This window comes from Eptatretus burgeri, chromosome 9 (assembly GCF_056783735.1).
Source record: "Eptatretus burgeri isolate ZD-2024b chromosome 9, Ebu_testis_v1, whole genome shotgun sequence".
Classification (NCBI taxonomy): domain Eukaryota; kingdom Metazoa; phylum Chordata; class Myxini; order Myxiniformes; family Myxinidae; genus Eptatretus; species Eptatretus burgeri.
The window spans coordinates 14,103,709-14,129,047 of NC_140969.1; the positions used below are offsets into that span (position 1 = coordinate 14,103,709).

The window sequence follows — 25,339 nt, forward strand, 5'->3', positions numbered from 1 at the left end:
ATAGGATTATTGAAAATATTATTTTAAGGACCAAGGTATAGCTTAAATTATTTTTATATTTTGAGTTGTACTGCCAGCCAAACCATCCTGCTGCAGAATAAAGCAAGTCAACAGGACATTGATTGAGGTATGTTAACTACTGTGGGAAGCAAGTAGAAGCTTACGTTTCGGGCATTAACCCTTCTTTGGAGCAAAAAGATGTGCAGTTTTTAAGATTTCGTTTTGTTTTTGCACTGGCAAAGGGTTAATTTCCAGGATGTCAGCTTCTCCTTGCTTCCCACGGCAGTTAGCTTACCTCGATCAACGTATCGTTCATGTCATCCATTGTGCTGACAGAACGGCACGAGCCTTCACCAGCAAGACTAGTTCTTCATTAAAATACTGCTGCATAAAACTTGCAAGTTCCAGTCCACTACAAACAGCTTGCATGCAGTGCAGGTATATAACTTTGAAACAAGCTGAGATGGTAATGATCAGATCTTTCACATGAATAACCAAACGAAGGAAGCGACATGTCTGATTTACACAAATTTAAGGAAAATGAGTACATGGAGAGCTTTTGTTTTAGAGTCAATGAAGCAGATCTTAAAATGAGTATGCAAAGTGCATTTCTAGTTGTAGACTGGATCTTCTTTGGAGTTTTAAAGTGTGAGGCTGCTCAAATTTGGCCTGTACTCTTGTTTTCCTGTAACTCGGCTTGTATTTATATTGTTGCGAATTCGCGCCCGCCGGCGTGCGAACGGCCACGTAACTCGAATCGCGGCACGTCGCCCACCGGACGGACAATTCTGTCGTGACCCTCTCCGACCAACTTCGGGAGCTAGTCACGGGTGGGCCTTTCGACCTCACCACAATCGTGCCAATCGGCCACCCGCTTAGGATAGGGTTGTTCGCCAAACTCGACCTACCTAAGTACCCACGCGGATGGTAAACCGGCGATCGTACCTCGCCACAGGTCGACTCCGGACACGAGCCGCTTGGGCGGCCCGTTCCGTACTATCGGCATAACCGAGCGGTGTTATCGTCGACCTGGACGGTTCAGATTAATTACCGGGATGTTGCACCCACTACGAACCCCTTAAGTGAAGCCGGATGGAGAGTCAATTAAAAGGAAGGAGACGAAGCGAAACGGGCACAGTGCAACATGCAAGCACTTTATTACGCGACACACGGAAAGCACGTATATACAGCCATACACAAAAAGCAAATGTAAATCAACCGACTAACGCGTACACACGGCAACACTTATACAGTTCTACTTCACAGACGGTGCCAACACACATTTACACAAAAGCAAAAGAAAGAAGCCACCCTCACAGACAAGGAGGCAGACAGGCTCATAGGCCAAATGTGCGCGGGACCTAGAGGAGCGGCCAGGTCCGCGAGACTGGGGAGGTCTTACCCGCGTCCTCGTGACGCGTTGGCGGGCAAGCCGCAAATGTCCGCACCGCTGTACCCCGACTTCGTGCCCCTTGGTGGGTTTCGTTGGCACCACGTTTGGGGTGGGGGAGGAACGGGGCCCCCTTTTGCACTATCTCAGCGCGGGGGGAAAGGGGGAATTGTTGATGCCCTGGGGGAGGGGAGTGGCTGGCTGGCTTGGGTCCTGCGACGAGACGAGCGACCCCCCCCCCCCACACCGCAACCTCGTCGCCGACCGCCGTCCTCCTTGCCTCTCACCCGAGCTCCCTTGCCTGCAGCTCCACCGCGCGCACTCGACTCGACTCCACCAACGCAACGCTCCTCGTCTCCAAAAGCAACAACTCCTCGCGACCTGGTAATTCTCACGCATTTATAGCCGGCAGGAAAAGCCAATATGCAAATTCCAGGATCAGAACGCGATTGGAGGCGGGGCCACGCCGCCCCCCCCCCTGGTCAGCCATTGGTCAGGGAAAAATGGGCGTGAACCTCCCCTGATCCTAAAATTTGCATAGACGGAATTCGCCTACACGTGCCTGGAGGTGGGGCCAAGCCGCCTCGCGCTTGCTCATTGGACGGAGGAGAAGTGGGTGTGAAGCATTCCGGATCCGAATTTTCTCCTCGGAAAGGCCGCCATTCGCGCTCGCGGCTCGGTGCGTTCGGCACCAATCGCCGAACGGGCCCGAGACAGCCCGACGTTCAGTGTTCACAGGTGGTGCGGGAATGTCCGTAGAAGCGATGATGTGGGATGTTGTGAAGGTGAAGGTAAAGGCGAAGGTGGTGGTGTGGAGTTGTTGTAGTGTGGTTGGCGCTGTGGTGGGGATGGCGTGGTTGTTGAGATGCTGTTTGTTTGAAATAAAAGATAGGGAAAGAAAAACTACTAACTCAAAGCGTCGCAGCCCGGATGAATCACATAAATTCCCTCTATACAACGGGTTTGGGCTAACTACACATGTACCTATGGAGATATCTCACCTGAGGGCCCTTTATGGTGTAATGCGAATTTCCACAGCCGTAACAATATTACCAAAGTAACGCTTGTATTACTTTTCAAAGTATCCTTCAGCTTTGGACATACACTTATGCCATCAGAGTGGAAGCTTTTATATGCCTTCATTTTAGAATTCTTGAGGACATGTATGTAACTAGTGCAGGAGATAATTTACAATAGCCTTGTTTGCAAAAACGTATTGCCTCCAAATTGCCCATTGATATGAATGTACTTAACAGGCAATCACCACCATACTGTGTACAGCCAATCATCTAAGTTTTGACAAGGCTGATGTTTTCCTCATTATTTTTTGTATACATCGTTGAGGCTCATGGAAGAACTAGTGCGCTGAATGTATTAGGACACAACAGGACAAAAGGAACAGCAGAGAGATGCGAGGGGTGGGGTGGGGGATGGGAAACACCAACTGCGGAGTAGAAGGCCAATATAGAAGGAGACTTTAACAAACAATGGGTGTGGAGAGAAATGGAGGCAGGAAAGGACAAGATTGATACAGAAGGAAACTCTCAGGAGGGAAAAACTGGAAATTTAGAAGGGGAAGGGCTTGGAGTGGGGTGGGGGGGGGTTAGTGAGGGGAGGAAAGAAAATCATGGTTTTAGGTTGGGGATGATTAGAGATGGTAGTGAACAGTTGTCTTGAAGACCTGGAGGTAAAGAAATGAGATTGAAGAGAATGTGAGGCTTCTCAAATTACTTGCAGTTCCACTCTCTTTGATATCAGGAAAATTGAATGTGGCAGCAAAGCAACACATCCCGTATTTTCTGGTGTAATAAGCTATGGCTGTGTATTAACTGCACCCCTGTTTTTCACCCTCAAAAGAAATGAATATATTGATCATTTTATTTTCTGATCTAGATGTAAATACGTTTGCACATTAACTTTGTACGGAACAAAGTGACAGAGGTATCAACATGCTTACTCCCATGTCCACTTAATTTCGTTTAACAGTCATTCTCATTTTCAAGAAGTTGAAGCATGAGGAGAGGACACTAATAAGTTTTTATTTTTCTTTCTTATTTTTAGAATTATGAAGAGGATTCTTTTTTGTTACCAGAAAAAGGAATAAAGGATTCATACCGGTACCATACATATTTCTTGTGGATTTGTGGCCCTGAAAAGAGCCGTTTGGGTTTGATGAAGCATTTCAGCGAAACCCGAGGAAATCCTCATCAATGCTTTTCTCGTCGAAGACGGCACGTAACTCCTCCTACGAATTAGGGTAGAGCAAGTCGCTGTCACTGTCCATGTCGCTGTCACCGTCATTTGCAACCTCCTCCTCTCAAATGATATAGTCCTCTATGCTGTCCATGTTGTTGGAGATGCAGCATTTCAGAAATGCTCGCTTAATGTCCAATGGTATCTCCTCCCACACCATGACGATTCTGTTGTAATCTGCAATAAGAAGGAAGCAGGAGAAACGCCACAATGCCAAGGAACACAAAATGCGATCCGTTTAAACCATCACTCCAGCCACTAACCATCCTCATCCATCCATGTGATGATGTCATGCTGTCATCCGCAGCACATGTAATAATGTCATTGCATCATCCGCAGCACACGTGATACAGTGTCGTCGATATGATGTACAATGAAGCTAAATACCACAGATCCTACTGCAGATCATCAGAAGGTCGACCCTTTTTCATCCTCCGGCTCTTAGTGTAGGTCTTCTCTCCACTCATTATGCAGTTGCACCAGCAGCGACATAGCCCGTCCTTGAACGGCTTGTTAATGGACACATCAAGGGGCTGCAGGAGCGGTCATCCCTCCTGGGATGATGACGAGGTCGGTGTTTGTCCAAGGGAGCAGCGCTTTGGTGGCATCGGTTTTTTGACAACAAAACATATCCAGGACTGGCATGCTCCATCGTCGGGAGAGACTGCCATCTGGCCTACTACTCCAGACCATGCACACCCAGTTCTGGACCAGTCCCTCATCTATCCACCCCTTCTGCTGTGCACTAACAATGACGCCAACTGGAAACTTGTCTTTGGGCATTGTCTTCCTCTTCAACATGACGTACGCGGGAAGCTTGCCACCACCTGTGGTGCAGGCGAGCATGACCATGAATCGGTCCTTCTCGTGACCAGTAGTGTTGATCGTCACATTGTGTGCAAGCTTATTTGAGGTGGGTGCTCCGTTATTAGACTCTAGCGATTGTGAATAATTCTTCCTAGGATGTGAGACCAGGTGCTCTTATTCTTCTTTTGTGTTTAATGGCGTTTGCAGAACCACAAGGCTCTATAATATATCACGCACCTAAACTCCGGGTGTCTCCGGGCAGCTCCGGACGTTTTCGAGCATAGCTTTATTAAATAAAACGCTGTCCAAACTCTTAACCTGAACCGATTTTCAAAATTTAAATGGCAGAATTAAGTTTAACAGCAGTTCCGACTGCTCAAAAAAAAGTGTTAATTGGGAATGTAATTGAAATTCAGTATTGATCGTTTTTTAAGACATTTTTTTCTATACCCATGTATTAACCGCACCCCAAACTTTTACCTTTTTTGTCAATAAATAAGTGCGGTTTATACACCGGAAAATACGGTACATTAAAGGAGAAACACATGATTATGGGTGTTGGTTCTTAGCACTGCAAAGGAAATTCTCTCATACTTTGCACATGATGCTTCCGCTACAGAAACTGTATCAATGGTGAAGTGATGCATTACTTTTGATATCGACAGATCGAGGAGATTCTGGGTGCAAGGCTTGAAGCTGGCCTCAAGGCATGGACACAAGTTCTGTTGGGGCAGACTGATGGAAAAGGGGACATGGACACAGATGCTCCTCTCACTGGACATCAGCCTGGGGGAGAGCCAAGAATCAAGGTATGGAGAAACATGAGAAACCCGTATTTATGCAGCGAAAGACATTTAGTAAGCCCGTCAATACCCTTCCCAACTATTGTAATTATAGATAACAAAACTCGCCAGGATTCCACAGTGAATACGAACATTTTGAGACATCTAAACTTGCTAAATTCTATACTGTTCTGTGCTTCACAATTCTGATTTAATAATGCACAGTTTAATTTGCATTATTTTATACTGTGCTACAATAATGAATATTATGTGATCACAACTGAATGAATGCACCTTTGGGTGGCAGTTTGCAATGCCCCAAGGGTGGAACTCTTTAAAAATTGCAAGCGAGGATGGCCTATTAGCTTGAATGAAAATCTTTTCTCTTAACCTCCCAAAGAGTTATTTGGAGCAAAATTCCATCAAGGAAGAAAATGAATAACTCCACCCTGATCAAAAACTAATGATTCACCTCCTGGAACTTCGTGAAGAGAGATGGCTTACAAGAACAATAGGTTTCCAAGCTTGGAAGCCTAATTATTGCTTGGAAGCCGAATGACAAAACAACCAGAGTTCATAGAACACCTTACCCCATGCAGTCTTGAGAAAAAAAAGAACATGGGCGGGGTCTGTGAGCGGCAAATTTGATTGGTCAAGATGATGTAAAATGCCGTAATATTTTGTTCAAGTACTGCTAAACGGAAAGTTTTTGAAAGTGCGAAAATGGTGATTTGTGTTGTACAGTGTTCAAACATAAAATTCATTTGGAAATAAAATATAGATTTTTAAAGTTGTAAAAAAAGATGTTTTCAGAAATTTATCGCCGTTGCAACGTCTTTTACCAAAATTTATGCAACGTCTTTTACACCACCTTATTTAACACGTTGCATATTAGTTCTTCATGCCTGTTGTTTGTGTTTGTCTGACATCCTTAAAAACAGTACGTTTAATGTTTGGAATGATTTTCAATTTTGCTTGACTGCCAAACAGGCAGAAGTAAAAATATTGTCGCGGATTCGCGCCCGCCGGCGTGCTGACGGCCACGTAACTCGAATCGCGGCACGTCGCCCACCGGACGGACAATCCAGTCGTGACCCTCTCGGACTAACGCCGGGAACCAGTCACGGGTGGACCTTTCGGTCTCACCGCGATCGAGCCAATCGGCCCCCGCGTGGGATAGGGTTGCTCGCCAAATTCGACCTACCTAAGTACCCACACGGAGGGTAGACCGGGCGATCGCACCTCGCCGCAGGTCGACTTCGGACACGGGCCACTTAAGCGACCCGTTCCGTACTATCGGGATAACCGAGCGGTGTTATTCGTCGGCCTCGACGGTTCGATTAATTATCGGGCGTCTTAGCCCAGGACCAACCCTTTACGTGAAGCAAGATGGGGATTCAATGAAAGAAATGACGAAGCGAAGCGGGAAAACAGTTCAACATAAAGCACATTTATTCGCGATGAACGGAAAGCACACATATACAATTCCACCAAAAGCACATGTAAAAGGAAAAGAAACACAATGCAATTTTACACAAAAAGCAAATGTAAAAGCGAAGACACAATGCAGAGCTATCCGACTACCGAGCACACGGCAACACTTATACAATTCTACTTCACAGACGGCGCCGACAACACATACCCAAAACCAAGAAAAAGAACACCCTCAAGGATGAGGCGGGCCTGGGGCCGAGACCGGGTCGGGCCTACCCATCTGATGATGAGGCGCGAAGTGGCGATGGTGCCCCAACTCCGTGGGCCTCGCGGACAGTGTCTGGTAGGGGGTGGGAAAAGGGGCCCCCTTTTGTCGCACTATCTCAGCGCGGGGGGAAACAGGAGGGGGTTGCTGATGCTCGGGGAAAGGAGGATTTTTATTCTGTCTCGGGTCCCGCGACGAGCGTCTCCACCTCGACCAGGTCGCGCCGTCGGCCTCCCGCCTTCAGCTCCCGGCACCGACGCGAGCACCCCCTCGTCCGTCTTCGCCGCCGCCACCTCTCCACAGCTCCGCCGACAACTCGTTCCAACGCACAGCTCGTTCCAACGCGCAACTTCCTTCCAGCTCCACCGACGACTCTCTTGAACTCCGAACTCACTCTTTCCAACGCACACCCTCTTTCTGTCGAACGCAGCCGCTTATATAAGCCCCGTGGCTTCGCCTTTGACCCCCTGCCTTCGACCTTTCACCTCGCTCCCCATTGGCCCGAGAAAAAATGGGCATGAATGCTTTTTGATCCATGAATTTGCATATAGCGACCGCCCTCCAACGCCCTGGAGGCGGGGCCAAATCGCCCCTCGCTCACCGATTGGACGGAACAAAAGTGGGCGTGAGTCGTTTTTGATCCGTTTTTCTGCGGAAAGTCCGTGATGTTTTGTACACGCTGTTCGGTGCGCGCCCTGCACGAGTCCAGTACCGGTACCCACAAGCGGCGCAAGAACGGTGGCGATGCGACGGTTGCGAGGTGTGACGGTAAAGGTCGTGGCTGTTGTGGTGAAGCGGCGTTGTGGTGGGTGGTTGATGTTGTGATGACTGTTGAGACGTGGTTGGTGGTGGTAATAATGGCGGTTGGTCCAAAATAAAGATAGTAAAAGAAAAACGGCTATCCTGAAGAGTCGCAGCACGCATGAATGACATTTATTCCCTCTAGACAACGGGTTTGGGCCTAACTACACATATACTTACCGAGATATCTCACCTAAGGGACCTGAATGGTGGTTTGCGAATTTGGTCAACCACAACACTACCCCTCCCCTTTTTACAGACTCGTCCCGAGTCGTCAAATTTTCGTGTGCCATCATGTGTAGTTTTCCCCTAGTACATTTTACCTACGGATCCCTGAGTGCGACATTCATGGTATTCGTGTCCCCAAAATAAATAACCTGAGGGCTGCGTAACTACCTAAACAAACTCACTCACACGGACGACTTAAATAAAATTGCCGGCGCTAGGACAGACATGCCGGGGGCGCACTCATATTTACAGTACATCTTAACCTTAACTTACAAATTTTACACTAAACCATGGCCCAGGATCAATGAACTCTGCAAAAGAAAAGCAGTTAGCAGGGAGCCAGGCTGCTCGCATGCAGTCTCTGGCTCAAAACAATGCAGGTGACAGGGAACGTGGCTGGCTGCTCACACGCAGTCTAAGGCCTTCCTTTTTGAACTGAACGCAGTGAACCACAACGGTGCATGGGCTGCACAAATGCAGTCTCAGTGCCAGCTCAAGTGGCACATGCAATGAACACTACAAATGGATGGGTGAACACAAACACGGTGCACGGGCCGCCACTGCAGGCCCGTGTTGTAGCTGCCAACAGGGCAGTTCTCGCAGCTTGCAAACTGTTGCCTTGATCCTGGCGCACATGGCAATGAACAGGGGGAGGGGGGGCAGAGCAAAAATTGAACGGGGCTGGTGAACAGGGGCAGTGGGCATGGCATGGCAAAGGTGAGCAGGCAAACACAGCCCGCAGAAGAAGGCCGCTGCAGGCAAACACAGCCGGCAGATGAACTGGCCGGCACAGGCCTTGCAGAAAAACAGCCAGCCGGCAGATGAAGTGGGCCGGCACAGGCCTTGAAGTACCACAGCTGCAGATGATCCGGCCAGCACAGGCCTTGCAGCAACACAACAGCTGCCGATGAAGTGGGCCGGCCTCTGCCTTGCAGCAACACAGCCAGCAGATGAAGCTGGTCAGCCTTTGCCGTTCAGTGGAGGTTGGTGGAGGGAGTGCGGTGGTGCTGGCCACTCGGAAGGCGGGCTCGGACCTACCTACCTGTCTCCCTCCCACCTATCGCCTTTGCCTGTCACTGTACATACCCACTCCCTTAATTTGTCAAACCCCAATTTAGCCCCAACTTATTTTTTTGTTGTTTTTATTTTTACTTCCCCACTATAAATCGTCCCCTAACCCCCTGTACTGTCCTTGTTCGGCTAACCTATTCTGTCACCTAGCCTACTCCCAACCCCTACGTTCCCTTCCCGGAGGGGAGTAAGGGAGAGCTAACGTCCTGTGTTGAGGCCCAACTCAAGCCTCAGAATGGCCTCCCCAGAGTTCGGCGATCTATAACCAAAGTGGGTCCAGCGGCCCACAACGAGAGCGAGGGGATGGATGGTGCAGAGGGGTACACTTCCTAATCTACCCTAACCATTAACTGTTAAACTACCCCGGGGCTTTCAACAAGCGCCTCTCGCTTAAACTATTGGTTCTATAAACCCAGATTCCCATCGCCTGTGTTGGTGTCCTCACAATTTCGGGCCTCGCCCCCCAATTTTCTCTCCGTGCCCTCACACGGTCTCATGGCTGGGACACGTGGCTCCCTTTGGCAGGCACGACCCTCTGCCGAATCTCCCGCTATGGCACCCCCGGGCACTACACTGCCTCCGAGCCTACCAGCTCCCTAACACCGGGGAGTGCCCCCCATGGCACCTGCCCTGAAACGCACACGTGGCAGGCTGGCTTCCCAGGGCCCCTTTCCGAGGGTCACCCGTGCCCACAACACTGCCCACGCGGCTAATGGCGCCCCGGGCCCCCGCACCAAGCAGGCGCACCCGGGCCCACTACGCTATCCCGGCCCCCCATGGGCCCTTGGCCTACCACGGCCGACTAGCCTGGTGCCCGGGGTACCCACTCAGCGATACTCACCTTTCGCAGCCACGCTCCCAACCCGTCAACAGGGCTCCTGCACCCCTCCAAACGGGTTTCGAGCCTACACTCCCACCAACAACAAAACGACCTCCATTTTCAATTTAACTAACCCCCGAACTCACTCTACACTGACCCCGGGGGTCCCTTGGGCGGGAGTCACTCCTCCCCCCAATCACTCATCGCACCATGCATTCCCCATTCGCTCCACTCACACAGACCCGCTGGCCTCACTCACTCAACAAGTACTCACCTCACAACTCACCAACTCTTCAACACACACACCGCTGAACTCTGCCATCCTCCTAACTACATCCCCTAACTAACTCGTGCTCCCACGTCGTCCCTTAAACTACAGCACGTTCATTTTAACACTACGTAGCTAAGCTACGTCCCTGCTACACATCCACAAGTCTGTCACTGTCTCCTAACTCAAAAAATCATTTTATTTCCCCACCTAAAGCTCATCTAAATCCCTCTAACTCATCCATTCCACGGACTCCATGAGGACTTACCCCTGCCCCATGAAGTCGGTCTAACTAAGCTAACCCTTCCCCCTAACTAGTTTCCATCCTGTGCCCTGGTCAAGGGGGTCTTCCACCCCTTGCCCAGGAATCCTGTGCACCCGAAAGTGAGGCTTGCTTTTTTTTTTTTTTTTTTTTTTTACCTGCGCAGCACCAGCGCGGCAACTCGCGCACTTTGCACCTGCCCGTGACGTCATGCAGCTGCACGTGTACCTCGTCCCTCCTTGGACGGTACCATCCGGCAGGGATACCCCTCCTGCCGGATTCCAACCCCACGTGCAGCCATGACGTCACCGTGCGCATAAAAAAAAACACAAGCCCCACGTCTCGAGGGGTTCCCCACGCGAACACATCTGCTTTGCCCGTTGGAGCTTAACACACACGATCGCGTGGAGAACCCGTCCGGTCCAAATCCATTATCCTGCCTAAACTTTGTCCGTCCGCGGGATTGGCAAATCCACCGCGTGCGTTTCCGGACTGGGACTTCACTCTCGCAAGCGAGCATGTGGCGGTCTCGTGCGTTGCACAGCACGGACCTCGTGCTCACTGCTGGGTGAACCCGGCACGGTCCCCGAAACTACAGCCGCTACTCTGCTTTCTTTCCTCACATGTCGCCGTCGTCGCCATTCGACATACGCACTCCCGCGTGTTACGAAGCTCACACTCCATTCCATCAAACTCACACCGGGAGACGCGGCTGCGTGCTCCCGCATGCCAACCGACATCTCCCTTACATACCGCTCTCTCACACACACGGTCTCCCTTGCACTCGGCCGTTCACTCACGCATGCTGGGGCACTCACCCGCGGTACCTCATCCACACACCGTGCCTCACTCACACACGCGGGGGCACTCACCCGCGGTTCCTCATCCACACTGGCCGTTTCATCCACACACACGGCCTCACTCACACACGGTGCCTCACCCACACACGCGGGGGAACTCACCCGCGGTGCCTCATCCACACTGGCCGTTTCATCCACCCACACGGCCTCTTCCACACACGGTGCCTCATCCACACACGGCGTGCTGGGAAGCACGTACTCTGGCACCATCGCCACCACACCACTCACACACGGGGTCGCTTCCACACACGGGGACGCACTCACGCCTTGCACCACACACACAGGGACAACCACACTGGGGATTCGTGTCCCCACAAGGGTCTCCGGGGCCTCTATACCCCCCAAGCTCTCCATGCACCCGTCCACAGCACTCGTCCCCTCAACCTCGCAAAGCACGACCGAACTCACCTGGTCGTGACTCGCCTCAAGGGGACATACTCCCTCCCCTCGTTCCTGGAGGAGACTATCCCGCTGCTCGCACTGGGTCCCTACACGCTCCGCGAGCTCAACCTCACTATCCTCCACTACCTCCGTGTGTGTGTGTGCGTCACTAACCTTGTCCAATTCATGCAGTCTCTCCTATATTTTTTCTGTCTCCCGTGTCTCTATACATTTATAAGTTTCTGTTGTCCCCTCCTGTCTATTAGTCTCCGCTTCTTTCTGGCATCTTTCCCTTATCTTTATGTAGGTCAACCTTGCTTTCTCTTTAAGTCGCTCCCGTCCTTCCCTGTTTTTCACTCCTTGCTCTTTCACGATCTCCGCGTACCTCATCCTTGCTTTCCGTATTAATTGTTCTTTTCTCTCCCTCGCAATTACTTTCACCTCGTCTCTTGTCTCCCGAATTACTTTTTCCTTACCCGCCTCCACCGCGGGCCCGACAGCCGTTGCACCCCCTTCCAGCTCGTTCGTTCCTACACGTGGAGTCGCCATTTTAAGCTCCCTGCTAACGGCCTTCATGCCCGCCTGCAGGCATCGGCCCATGTTCTGCATCTCACCCCGTAGTTCTTTCATTTCCTCCTTCATGTTTGCTTCCATTCCGTTTATTTGCTTGTTCATTTCGTTTTTCATTTCATTTGTATTTGTATCCATCTTTTCGTTCATTCCTTTCATTTCGTTTGTCATTGCCGCCAGCATGGCGCATAGCTGGGCCATGTCGGGTGCGCTTGAGTGAGCCGTTTCGGCAGGGGTCGGGAGGTTTTGGTGGAGAGGGGGAGGGGAGGTGTCATACACCGCGGCCGCTGCCGCACCCATTTCGGCCTCTGGGTTCAGTTGGGCGAGTTCGTTTTCCTGTACAATTTAACATTTCCTGCACGGGTATTTCATCCTGAGCCATGGATTCTACACATTCTACATCCATTTCTAATACCCCCGGCTCCCGCTCGCCTTGAGACGCCATCTTGCTTCTCTTAAAGGGTTAATTTGAATCGCTCGTAATTTGGAGGGAATCGGGGGTCGCTTCTCTCACCCCTGGACCGATTCCCGTGAATTTAATTGGAGACAGGACAGCCCGTTTTCCCGTTCTCCGTTACCAGTGCTGCGAGGAGGGCGATGAGTTTGTATCCCACTCCTGACACCAGTGTCGCGGATTCGCGCCCGCCGGCGTGCTGACGGCCACGTAACTCGAATCGCGGCACGTCGCCCACCGGACAGACAATCCAGTCGTGACCCTCTCGGACTAACGCCGGGAACCAGTCACGGGAGGACCTTTCGGTCTCACCGCGATCGAGCCAATCGGCCCCCGCGTGGGATAGGGTTGCTCGCCAAATTCGACCTACCTAAGTACCCACACGGAGGGTAGACCGGGCGATCGCACCTCGCCGCAGGTCGACTTCGGACACGGGCCACTTAAGCGACCCGTTCCGTACTATCGGGATAACCGAGCGGTGTTATTCGTCGGCCTCGACGGTTCGATTAATTATCGGGCGTCTTAGCCCAGGACCAACCCTTTACGTGAAGCAAGATGGGGATTCAATGAAAGAAATGACGAAGCGAAGCGGGAAAACAGTTCAACATAAAGCACATTTATTCGCGATGAACGGAAAGCACACATATACAATTCCACCAAAAGCACATGTAAAAGGAAAAGAAACACAATGCAATTTTACACAAAAAGCAAATGTAAAAGCGAAGACACAATGCAGAGCTATCCGACTACCGAGCACACGGCAACACTTATACAATTCTACTTCACAGACGGCGCCGACAACACATACCCAAAACCAAGAAAAAGAACACCCTCAAGGATGAGGCGGGCCTGGGGCCGAGACCGGGTCGGGCCTACCCGTCTGATGATGAGGCGCGAAGTGGCGATGGTGCCCCAACTCCGCGGGCCTCGCGGACAGTGTCTGGTCGGGGGTGGGAAAAGGGGCCCCCTTTTGTCGCACTATCTCAGCGCGGGGGGAAACAGGAGGGGGTTGCTGATGCTCGGGGAAAGGAGGATTTTTATTCTGTCTCGGGTCCCGCGACGAGCGTCTCCACCTCGACCAGGTCGCGCCGTCGGCCTCCCGCCTTCAGCTCCCGGCACCGACGCGAGCACCCCCTCGTCCGTCTTCGCCGCCGCCACCTCTCCACAGCTCCGCCGACAACTCGTTCCAACGCACAGCTCGTTCCAACGCGCAACTTCCTTCCAGCTCCACCGACGACTCTCTTGAACTCCGAACTCACTCTTTCCAATGCACACCCTCTTTCTGACGAACGCAGCCGCTTATATAAGCCCCGTGGCTTCGCCTTTGACCCCCTGCCTTCGACCTTTCACCTCGGTCCCCATTGGCCCGAGAAAAAGTGGGCGTGAATGCTTTTTGATCCATGAATTTGCATATAGCGACCGCCCTCCAACGCCCTGGAGGCGGGGCCAAATTGCCCCTCGCTCACCGATTGGACGGAACAAAAGTGGGCGTGAGTCGTTTTTGATCCGTTTTTCTGCGGAAAGTCCGTGATGTTTTGTACACGCTGTTCGGTGCGCGCCCTGCACGAGTCCAGTACCGGTACCCACAAGCGGCGCAAGAACGGTGGCGATGCGACGGTTGCGAGGTGTGACGGTAAAGGTCGTGGCTGTTGTGGTGAAGCGGCGTTGTGGTGGGTGGTTGATGTTGTGATGACTGTTGAGATGTGGTTGGTGGTGGTAATAATGGCGGTTGGTCCAAAATAAAGATAGTAAAAGAAAAACGGCTATCCTGAAGAGTCGCAGCACGCATGAATGACATTTATTCCCTCTAGACAACGGGTTTGGGCCTAACTACACATATACTTACCGAGATATCTCACCTAAGGGACCTGAATGGTGGTTTGCGAATTTGGTCAACCACAACAATATTATCTCACTCCTCCCTGCACATGCGTGATCGGGACAAATCCAGAGCCAAAGTACTGTTAAACTACAGTTTCGTTTTCCGATTTGTGCTGAAGATACAACATTCAATTTTAAATCGAGTTGTTCCTCGATCATAAACTAACGCTTGTAGACAGGACAGACAGAAATGAACCGATTGCTTCACCCCGCTGTTTGCTTTGCATGCGCAGGGTAATGATAATAATCACTCGATTGATTCAAGCAACGGTTACTTTGAACCAGCCAACCAGCCATGCAAATTCAAGTTCAAATGTCCAGGCCTTACCCAGACTATCAGTTAACACAGATGGTGGCCAAATCTGTGGAATAAATGATAATTGACAATAAAATAAAACACCACCTGATGGCCATCTAAAAGTGAACCTGCAACGCCCAATAATGTAATATTTATATTGATAAGTAATTTCATACCAACGTGACATAATTGAAGTAAGTGATTCTTCACACAAAAACTACCATTTATTACCTCCACCACCGAAGGTGGATGTTGGTTACGTTTTCACCCCTGTCTGTCTATCTGTGTCTGGTGTTGGCTTAATGGTTAGGGTGGTCAGCTTGGAATCCTAGGATCCTGAGTTCAAATCCCCCTTTCTGTTGAATTAATACCAGGTGGGGTTGACTCTGCCTGTCATCCTTCTGAGGTCGGCAAAATGAGTACCAGTTTTTTTTTTTTTGTATACCTTGGTCGAGGCTCGTATGAGAGCTAACACACAACTCACAGCAAGGAGGCATGAGACAAGAGGGGCGGGAGTGGAAGGGACAAAACAGTGGGGAACAGACACATTAGGTGAACTGTGGAAGGGAGAGGGATGGGGATGGGACGGGGAACATGGCGAAGAGAAGATGGACATTTCAGGGACTTTCAGGAAGGAAAGCAGGAGAAATGAAGGAAGTGGGCTTGGGTGGATTATCGGGGGTAGAAAAGATCAAGGATTTGGATGGGGGAAGATAAGAGGTGGTGGTGAACAGCTGTTTTGAAAGCCTGGAGGGAAGAATGGGAAAGAATAGAGTGAGGAAGTTTATTCCAAAGGCGGGAAAAAAGAGGAATGAAAGAGTGAAGATGAGCAGTGATTCGTGATTTTGGTAGTTTTACCAGAAGGGGGTTGTTGGCGGACCTTGAGCGCCCTGTGGAAATGTGGTGGGGACAAATCGCAGAGAGAGCAGGGGGGGCAAGGCTGGAGAGGAGTCGGTAGAAGACAGAAAGACCACCAACCAACCTGCAGTGATTGAGTGAGAGGCCCAAAGACTCAGCTTCATTGCGGGAGATGCCGATGATCTTAAATGCCCTGGTTTCGACAGAGTGAAGCCGAGAAAGGTGGGAGGCAGGAGCACCAGCCCAGAGGAGAGAGCAGTACTCCATCAGGCTACGGACAAAAGCTTTGTAAGTGGTCAGGAGCTCAAGAGGGCCGAGGAAGGACTTAGCATGACGGAGGATTCCCAGTCGGCGACTGGCTTTTGAGGCGAGGTTGGAAATGTGACTTTCCCAGGAAAGTTTGCTGGTATCCTGTGCCGGAGTGGCAACCTGTCCAGGATTGTGCCCAATAGCCAAGGAGACTGCTTCGGCAGCACCAATGCTCTGCACAGAGTATGGTCCCAATGAATGGATGTCTATCTGTGAGCAGGATATCTCAAAAAGTTACAGGCAGACTTGGACTAAATTTGTTTGGTGGACAGTTTGCGTGAGAGACAAGGACGAATTGATTAGATGTTGGTGAAGATCTGGATCCGGATGCGGATACTACAATCTTTTAAGTGATTCTTCACCATTGAGAGGGCCAAAAACGATATACTATATTGCACGATATCTCAAAAATCTTTTAACGGATTCAAATACAACTTGGTGGACAACTCAATGGGTCTGAGAAAACAACAATTTGATTAGATTTTGGTGCAGATCTGGATCTGGATCCGGATATGGATCTGATAATTTGTTGAGTGATTCTTCACCATTGAGAGATGGGGCCAAAAAAGGTACATAGCATGTTGTTTCAAGAAGTTGTGGGTGGATTATGACAAAACTTGATTGTTGAGTTGGGTATTTGACAACAACAAGCCAATTCGATTTTGGTTCAGGTCCAGATCCAGATCTGACCTGTCAGTGGTATTCAAAAGGTAAATTGTTCAGCTTGGTAGAGGTATGAGCTCGACCAAGTGCCGTTCTAGTTTGACAATGCATTTAGCATCATTATTGCATAATTTAATATTCACTTGGTTTTTCATAGAACATTATTGTTCTATATTATGTTGCACTCCATTAAACTGAATTGCATATCATGGTAAAATGGTTTAGCTTTATTTAGATGTTTCAATATAATGCGATTCTTTCTGTTAGCTTGTTGTGCTGGAGTTCCGCATCACAAACCAACTGATCCACCTGGAGCCGCATCTGGAGGCATGCCGGGAGCATCTTCACTGGGAGCTCCACGCGTGGGAGAATGTGGCTGTCACGCTGCCTCGTATCCAAAGCCAGCGGTACCAGGTACTGTAAATGTCAGTATTGATGCTGTTTTTCGTGTGTGTGTGTGTGTGTGTGTGTGTGTGTGTGTGTGTGTGTGTGTGTGTGTGTGTGTGTCCGTCCGTCCGTCCGTCCGTCCGTCCGTCCGTCCGTCCGTCCGTCCGTCCGTCCGTCCGTCCGTCCGTCCGTCCACATCTATGTATTGTTCTAGATTTCCGCCCATTCCGCATGCGCATGACCGTTTCAGCCCATTCCAGGCCGCACGTCCACCGAACGCGACAATCTAGTCGTAGCTTCCGGACAAACGCCGAAACCCAGCTATGGGTGTTTTTAATACACCATAAACCAGCCAATTCTTCTGTCCACGCGCTACAGGGTCAATCGCCGAATTATCGATATACCTAACTTCGCGCAGACAGAAATACTGGGAGTTTATACCTCGATGGGACCTGCACGAATACGAGCCGCTTAAGCAGCTCGTTCCATATGCAAATGCTGAGTGGTTTTATATCGCCAAGTCCCGTCGGACCAGATTACGTTTTATCGGCTTTAAAAGCCAGCTAATTCTCCGTACGCACCATAGCAGTCAATGGAGAAAGTGACGCAATGAGCGGGTTGACATTCAAACAATGGGGGATTTATTTTCACACGTAAGCAGTCAATGAATGGGGATAGGGGACAAGACACATGCAAAAGCCTACAGCCGATTTCTATCGGAATGCAAGTATATACAGGCACTTAACAATTCTACTTATAAGACAAGGCCCACAGACTTCCATGCAAAACCCAAGAAAGAAATGAATCGGGCTCGTGAGCCTTTAATGCACTCAGGGCCGGGATGACCGGAACAGGCCCTGAGAGTCCGGGCAGGTTACCTCGTCACCCTTGTGGTGACTCAATGGGTCTTTGGGCCGGTGGCCTCTGGTGTCTCTGCTCGGTCCCTGTGGTGTAAACGCGCCAGTCGCTTGAGCGGCTTGGCGAGCGGCTGGCTCGGTTCCCCTCGGCCGTCCAGCCTTCACTGCGGCCTGGTCGGTCGGGCCGAGCCGACGATGCACTGGAGGAGTGAATGGGTCTTTCGCTCGACCGCTTCAGGGTCGGTTTGCCCGGACCCCCGAGCTCCGCGCTCCGACTGGCTCCCTTGGTTGCACTGGCGAACCTTCCAGCGAACGAACTCCACTGCTCTGACGAACCAACTGCACTCGCCAGCTTCACCACCAACCGCTCGGCTAACAGCCGAATGTCCCACTCGCCAACTCCTCAACTCGACTCTGGCGTCTCTGGTCGGCTTTTTATAGCCCCAAGGGGAGGGGCCGCTGTGGGCTTCGCCACCCAAAATCGGCGCCTTCCCCCTTTTCACCTTTGAACCTTCACCCAGGCTGTACCCGCCCCTCTCACACGCGGACGTGGTGGAAATCGCCGATCACACGTGGACGTGGTGGAAATCGCCGATCACACGCGGACGTGGTTGAAATCGCCGATCACACGCGGACGTGGTTGAAATCGCCGATCACACGCGGTCGTGGTTGAAATCGCCGATCACACGCGGACATGGTTGAAATCGCTGATCCTGTCGCAGCACGAGTTCGCACCGACGGCACTTTGCCGCTGTTGAGGATGTTATGGTGTTGTGGAGGAGTCGATGTGTTGTTGAGATGACGTGGTTGTTGTTGTTGAGGAGATGTTGTTTTTGTTTAAAATAAAAGATAGAGAAAGAATAACGGCTAACTCAAAGATGCACAGCCAGGCACACGAATAATTCCCTTTATACATCGGTGGGGAAATCTAACCTGGAACACACACTTATCGAAATAACTGATCTCTGGGGAACCTGAATGGTGTTCTGTGAATTTCCACCACCGTAACAGTATTTTCGCTTTAATATTTTTTCCTTTGCAACCGTTTGTCTGATCGATGTGAAACTTTAAACATAGAAGGAACACCTCATGGAGAATATTTTTTTTGATAACTCTGACATTGTAGATCACATTTTATGGCAGCCATATTGGGAAAAATTTGTACATCTCTGAAACCACTCAACGAAAAAAATTGAAACTTGGCATTTGTCATAAACTCTCCATTGGTTACATAGGATGGTCATGATGACATCATTGGTGCAGTGGTATTCCAGCCATAATTGGTTGAATCGAAATCCTTATCCAAATCTGAAACTTCATATATCTGATGTATGACCCGATGTGAATGAAGAATTAAATTTACGACGTCATCGGTCACATGGTCTGGTGGCCGTATTTGATTGAAAATAAAAAAAATGTAAACATCCTCTCCAGAACCGCTTAACAGATTGAGCAAAACTTTATACATATTGATTGACAAGCCATGGGGAATATAGTTTGAATTTTGTTTTTTTCATATTCACCTTTTTTGATGCAATTTAGCCTTTATGTGCAAAAAAGTGATTGATAAATATCCTATAATCAATCACTAATCAATAAAGCTATGGATAATGGCAATGTATGTGATATAATAGGTTGCATGGATGACACGGGTATATGGGTCATCATAGCAGTAGGCCATAATGGTAGTGTGTTCAGTCAACGATTGTATTTTTGTTCAGAATGAACACGCGAGGTGAGACTATGTGCTCTCCCGAATGCCGCTCTAGTTTGTCTTTGCTTCTGTTTCCATACATTTTCTTGATTATACTATTATAACTAAATACATTTTGTGTTCTTTGTAGCAGTACCCTATATAATGTGTTTACTGTGGTAGCTCTGCACCAACTTGAGGAATGTTGTCTTTGAGCAGGTTGGTGTACATTTTGAGTTGAGCGAGGAAGACAAGTTCTTTCGAAACCTTCACCGTAAGATGCCTGGAGGAAATTCAGCAAGAGAGGCTTCCCAGGCCGCAATACAGACTTTAATGAAGCAAGTTGAAGTCTACGTTGAGGTGTGGGCCACATTAAAGTTAGAGATAAACCATAACATTTTGGTTTAATTCCAAAATATATAGAACAAGTAGTTCAAGGACTGAAAAAATGTTCAGTTCCATCGAGATAAAACAACTATGCTACCGAAGGCCAACGTTGTTTGTAAGATGTTTCAAATTTGTTTGTCTTTCTTGCTATTTGTGTCATCCTGATCTTGGATTGATGTGCAGGTGATCTTTCCCCTGTAATTTCATGTAAAAGAAAAATATGAGATTTGTCAATTTCATTTCAGACTCAACACTGACTTCTCTGGTTTTTTCTTGACTCTAGGAATGGCTGCGCTATCAGAACCTATGGGACATGCAGCAGGAGAATGTCTACAGTAAGCTTGGTGACAATCTGGACCGATGGCAGATCCTGCTCAACCAGATGCGCAAGTGCCGTCTCACATTTGACAATGCAGAGACACGAAAAAGCTTTGGACCTGTGGTGGTCGACTACGCAAAGGTATTACTTCAGTCTCCTTATGAATTGAATGGTTTTTTTGAGCATGTAAAATATGTGCTTCAACTGTATTTGTCCTTTCATTATTTGTTATTGCCAGAATAGCAGGAGTATTTATTTAATTTATATTGAAAGCTAAATGTAGAATTAGCTCCACATAATGTCTTTCAACTTCAGCATATGTATGTCAAATCGTAATTGTAACTTATTGTGTAATGCTATCAAAGAGCCTGTCTTTACAGATGTGTTAATACCCCAAATTATATGATTTATGATTTTTAATACTGGTTTCCAGTAAGTCACGCAAGAGAATGGAGTTCCTCCTCACCCCCCCCCACCCTGAACCGCTGTGGGACTATGAATTTAATTTTTTTTTACACCCCCTAAATGCCCTCACTAACCCACACCCCCAGGAACACCTCTGGCTACGGCTTCCCCTCCACTCCCACCTCATGTTTATATGTGTACTGTACCGTCCACAAAACAGTGATGACTCCATCAACACCTTACTTTCCGAAAACATGGACCAACTTCTATCTTCTCATCCAAACTTTCTCTTCCTCATATGTGGCGACTTCAATTGTCATCATGCAGGTTGGCTAGGTGTAGGTACCTCTCTCACCTGTCATGGCACTGCAGCAAAAGCTTTCTGCGACTCATTTGGACTGACTCAATCGGTCAACTTCCTGACCTGTATCTCAACCAATGGTACTCCATCTCTTCTGGATCTGATTTTGACAAATTTCCCTGACAATATCTGCTGCTCTTCCTCCGCTCCAATCGGTTCTTCTGACCACGTCCTTGTCAAAGTGGACATCTCTCTGGCTATTATCAGAGTACCACCTCACCGCCGTCGAGTCTGGCATTTCACTCAAGCCGACTGGCAGGGTCTCCAAGCAGCAATCAAACTTATAGACTGGTCTCCTATCGCTACTTTCTCCAACATCAACTCATCCTGAGAATTCTTTCAAAGAAACTTGCTCTCCCTCATGCACAGATTTATCCCTTCTCGTCTTCAGTTGTCCTACCCTTCCTCCCGCCCTTGGTTCACTGAAGCTTGTGGTGAGGCAGTTGTCCTGAAATAACTTGCCTTTGCCTCATGGAAAGCAAACCCAACTGAGGGTAATCTCAGTTCCTTCCATAAAGCTTGGAACAAGAATGTATCTACCCTCAAGAGAGCCAGAAAACAACATCTTTCTAAGCTCAAGTCTGAACTTTCAAACCTCTGTCCCTCCTCAAAATCCTGGTGGCATCGAATCAAATCTGTTTCTGGTGTATGTTCCCCCTCCTCCCCTCCCTTACCTCAAATGGCCGCACTACTGATACCGCACGTGAAAAGGCTGAATGCCTAAACTCGGTGTTTGCAGCTAAATCTTGTGTCCAAAACCCATCGCTTTCTCTACCCACCTTACCCAGTCGCACACAACTGTCCCTGGACTCTGTGTTCTTTTCTCCTGACAAGGGGAGAGCTTGCTGTCAAACCTCGACTCAGATTCTGCAACCGGTCCAGACGGCATCAGCCCACATGTCCTGAAAACCTGTTCTTCTGCTCTTGCTCACCCTCTCTCTGTTCTATTCACCCTCTCATTTGCTCAAGGTCATCTGCCATCTGCTTGGAATTCAGCAAACATTACTGCTCTGCATAAAAAGGTGCAAAAACAGATCCCTGCAACTACAGTCCAATCAGCCTTCTCCCAATCATCAACAAGGTTATGGAATCCATCATCGCTTCAGACATGAAATCCTTCCTCTTCTCCAATGGCTTGATTTCCGATCTTCAAGTTGGTTTCAGACAGGGGCACTCTTCCGTGGATATGCTGCTTCTGCTCTCCCCACAATGGATGTAGGTCCTCAATGCCGTTCAGGAAATCAGAGCCATATCCCTAGACATATTGCATGCTGTTGACATGGTCTGGCACCCTGCCCTGCTTACCAAACTCTCTTCCTATGGTATCCAAGGCCATCTCCACTCATGGCTCGCAGACTTGCTCTCCTGTCGCAGCTCACGTGTGGCCCTAAATGGAGTTCTTTCATCCCCTCTTCCTGTCCAGGCTGGAGTTCCTCAAGGCAGCGTTCTGGGCCCTGTTCGTTTTCTGATTTTCATTGATGATCTCTTCGACTCTGGAAAATCCTCTATCTCTTTGCTGATGACTCCACACTCTGCCATACCATCTTTCATCCCTCAGACTGACAAGCAGCAGCTTCTTCGCTCTCTGCAGATCTGGGTAACATCACAAACTGGTCTAACATGTGGAACATGTCTTTCAATCCTGACAAATCTCACACTCTGTCTCTTCAAAAGGACCGTTTGGAACCCCCCCCCTCATCTACTTCCTCAACAATCCACTTGATGAAGTCCTTTCATTAAAGCTTTTGGGTCTCACTATCTGCCATGATCTTTCCTGGGAAAGCCACATTTCAAACCTGGCCTCCACAGTCAGTCGCCGACTGGGAATCCTCCGTCGTGCAAAGTCCTTTCTCAGCCCACCTGAGCTCCTGACCACATACTGTTACGAATCTGGCAGCCATGATCACTCAACATTCAGGTCCTTATTGAACAGTTATATCGATAAGTGTGTGTTTATAGTTAGGGCCCCCTACCTGTGTCTAACGGGAATTACATGTGTGCGCTGCGGAGGTTCTTTTACAACAAATCTCCTTCACTTCACTTCGCACACTGACACCATTGCCCACGTGCATTCGGCCACGTACGTGGGTGGAGATTTCCTTTGCCTCAGACCGGGACTCTACCCAGGAAGGCAGGAGCGTGCCCCTTGTCTAATCACGCCACAGAAATTGACTTTCCCACGACACGCTGGCCAATGAGGGTTGAGATGGCCACAGAAGGCGACTTTCCCACGACACGCCGGCCAATGAGGGTTGAGATGGCCACAGAGGGCGACTTTCCCACGACACGTCGGCCAATGAGGGTTGAGATGGCCACAGAGAGAGACTTTCCCACGACGCCCCATCCAATGAGGGTGGAGATCGCCTCAGACGGCGATTTTCTCACCCCGGAGGAAAAAGGAATATAAAAGGAATGCCAGGTTGGGAGCGTAGGTCATCGTCGTCTTGGGGGTCGTGGGTCTTGATGCTGGCTGGTTCGTCTGGTCCTGGGTCATCGTCGTCTCTGATATTCTCCTTGGTCTTGGTCGATTGGTGCGTGGCCGGTTGGAGAGCGTGGTACCTGGTGCTTGGAGCTGCATCGTGTTGCGGGTTTGAGTCCCACCGAGCCGGATCGTCGAAGACCACATGAGGTGGACAGGTCCAAGCACAAGCGCTGGTCTCCAGCTCACCTTTCCTCGAGCTGGAAGCCTTCAATAAAGACCTGACGGGGTCCATTTCTGTGTGTGTGTGTGTGTGTGTGTGTGTGTGTGTGTGTGTGTGTGTGTGTGTGTGTGTGTGTGTGTGTGTGTGTGTGTGTGCGTGTGTGTGCGTGTGTGTGCGTGTGTGTGTGTGTGTGTGCCCGTCTTCAAGTAGAATTGTGTAAGTGCTTTCTTTTGCTCATTGTATATTACATTTCTGATTCGGATAACTCTGCTCTTTGTGTGCTTCCCTCCCCGATTATTATTATTATAAATAAATTTCCCTATTGTTGAATGTCCCAGCTCGTTCCCTGTCATTTCTTTCATTGGCTTAGCATGCTGTATATTGAGAGATAGTGAGGGTAAATTGTTCATTTGGTCCGGCACGACTCTGGTAACTCCGCTCGGTTACACCTGATCCGAGTCGTTACCTGCGACTCGGATTGGACAGAGTCGGCCGAGGGTGTGGTTCCCCGGTAGTTAGACTGCGTGGGTGTTTAGGTACTGTATATTGAAATTAGGCAATTAACCCTATCCCACGCAGTCGAATTATTGGCGATTCACGGTCCTGTCAGTGTAAGGGACCTGAACCTTTCGGACTTATCCGAGGGTAACTATCTGAATTCCGGATGTTCGGTGGAGCCGACTCTACTGCTCCATCTAGCGGTCGTGCTCGCCACCGAAACTCGGCCCCACAACAATACAAAGCTTTTGTCCGCAGCCTGATGGAGTACTGCTCTCCTCTCTGGGCTGGTTCTCCTGCCTCTCATCTTTCTCGGCTTCACGCTGTGGAAACCAAGGCATTTAGGATCATTGGTATCTCCCATGGTGAGGCCGAGTCTGTGGGCCTCTCACTGCAGGTAGGTTGGTGGTCTTTCTGTCTTCTTCCATTTCCTCTCCGGTCTCTTCCCTCCTACTCTGTCTGCGATATATATCCCCCCCCCCCCATATCTCCGCAGGGCACTCAAGGTCCGCCAGCAACCCCCTTCTCATAAAGCTACCAAAACCACGAATCACTGCTCACCTTCACTCTATTATTCCTCTTGTTTTCTCGCCTTTGAAATAAACTCCCACACTCTCTTCAATCCCATTCTTCCCTCCAGGCCTTCAAAACTGCCATTCACCACCACCTATTATCTTCCCCCATCCAAAACCTCAATCTTTTCTTCCCATATTAATCAACCCCAAACCCACCTTCTTCAAATCCCCTTCTTTCCTTCCTGAAAGTCCCTGTAATGTCCATCTTGTATTCCCCATGTTCCCTGCCCCATCCCTCTCCCTTCCACAGATCTCTTGATGTGTCTGTTCCCCACTTTTTTGTCCTTCCCTCTTGTCTCATGACCCCATAGCTGTGTGTTTGCTCTCATACGAGCCTCAACAGTGTATACAAAAAAAAAAATTTTAATTTGCATAGCCCTTGGGACTTAGATTTTTTTTCTTTTTTTTTAAATTGCCCAAACCTTCCTGTGTACATCTCAAGTACAACCACCAGTTTTCAACTCATTCTGTCTAGCTGTTGTGGAATCTATAGAAGTCAAATAAACAACCAAACAGACACCTCTATCATTATATATACATAGTATGATGCAGAAGTGGAC

At 49.3% G+C, this 25,339-nt stretch overlaps 1 protein-coding gene across 2 annotated transcripts in view; it reads left to right on the forward strand.

Annotated features, from left to right (window-relative positions):
• LOC147019568 (cytoplasmic dynein 1 heavy chain 1-like) overlaps positions 1-25,339 on the forward strand; it is a 328,064-nt gene that overhangs the window by 50,441 nt on the left and 252,284 nt on the right. For both annotated transcript variants that reach the window (XM_085894142.1, XM_085894141.1), the window contains exons 13-16: positions 5,116-5,259; positions 16,923-17,069; positions 19,812-19,952; positions 20,263-20,439. In XM_085894142.1, the coding sequence (XP_085750268.1) occupies positions 5,116-5,259; positions 16,923-17,069; positions 19,812-19,952; positions 20,263-20,439 (609 nt within the window). The remainder of the gene's footprint in view (positions 1-5,115; positions 5,260-16,922; positions 17,070-19,811; positions 19,953-20,262; positions 20,440-25,339) is intronic.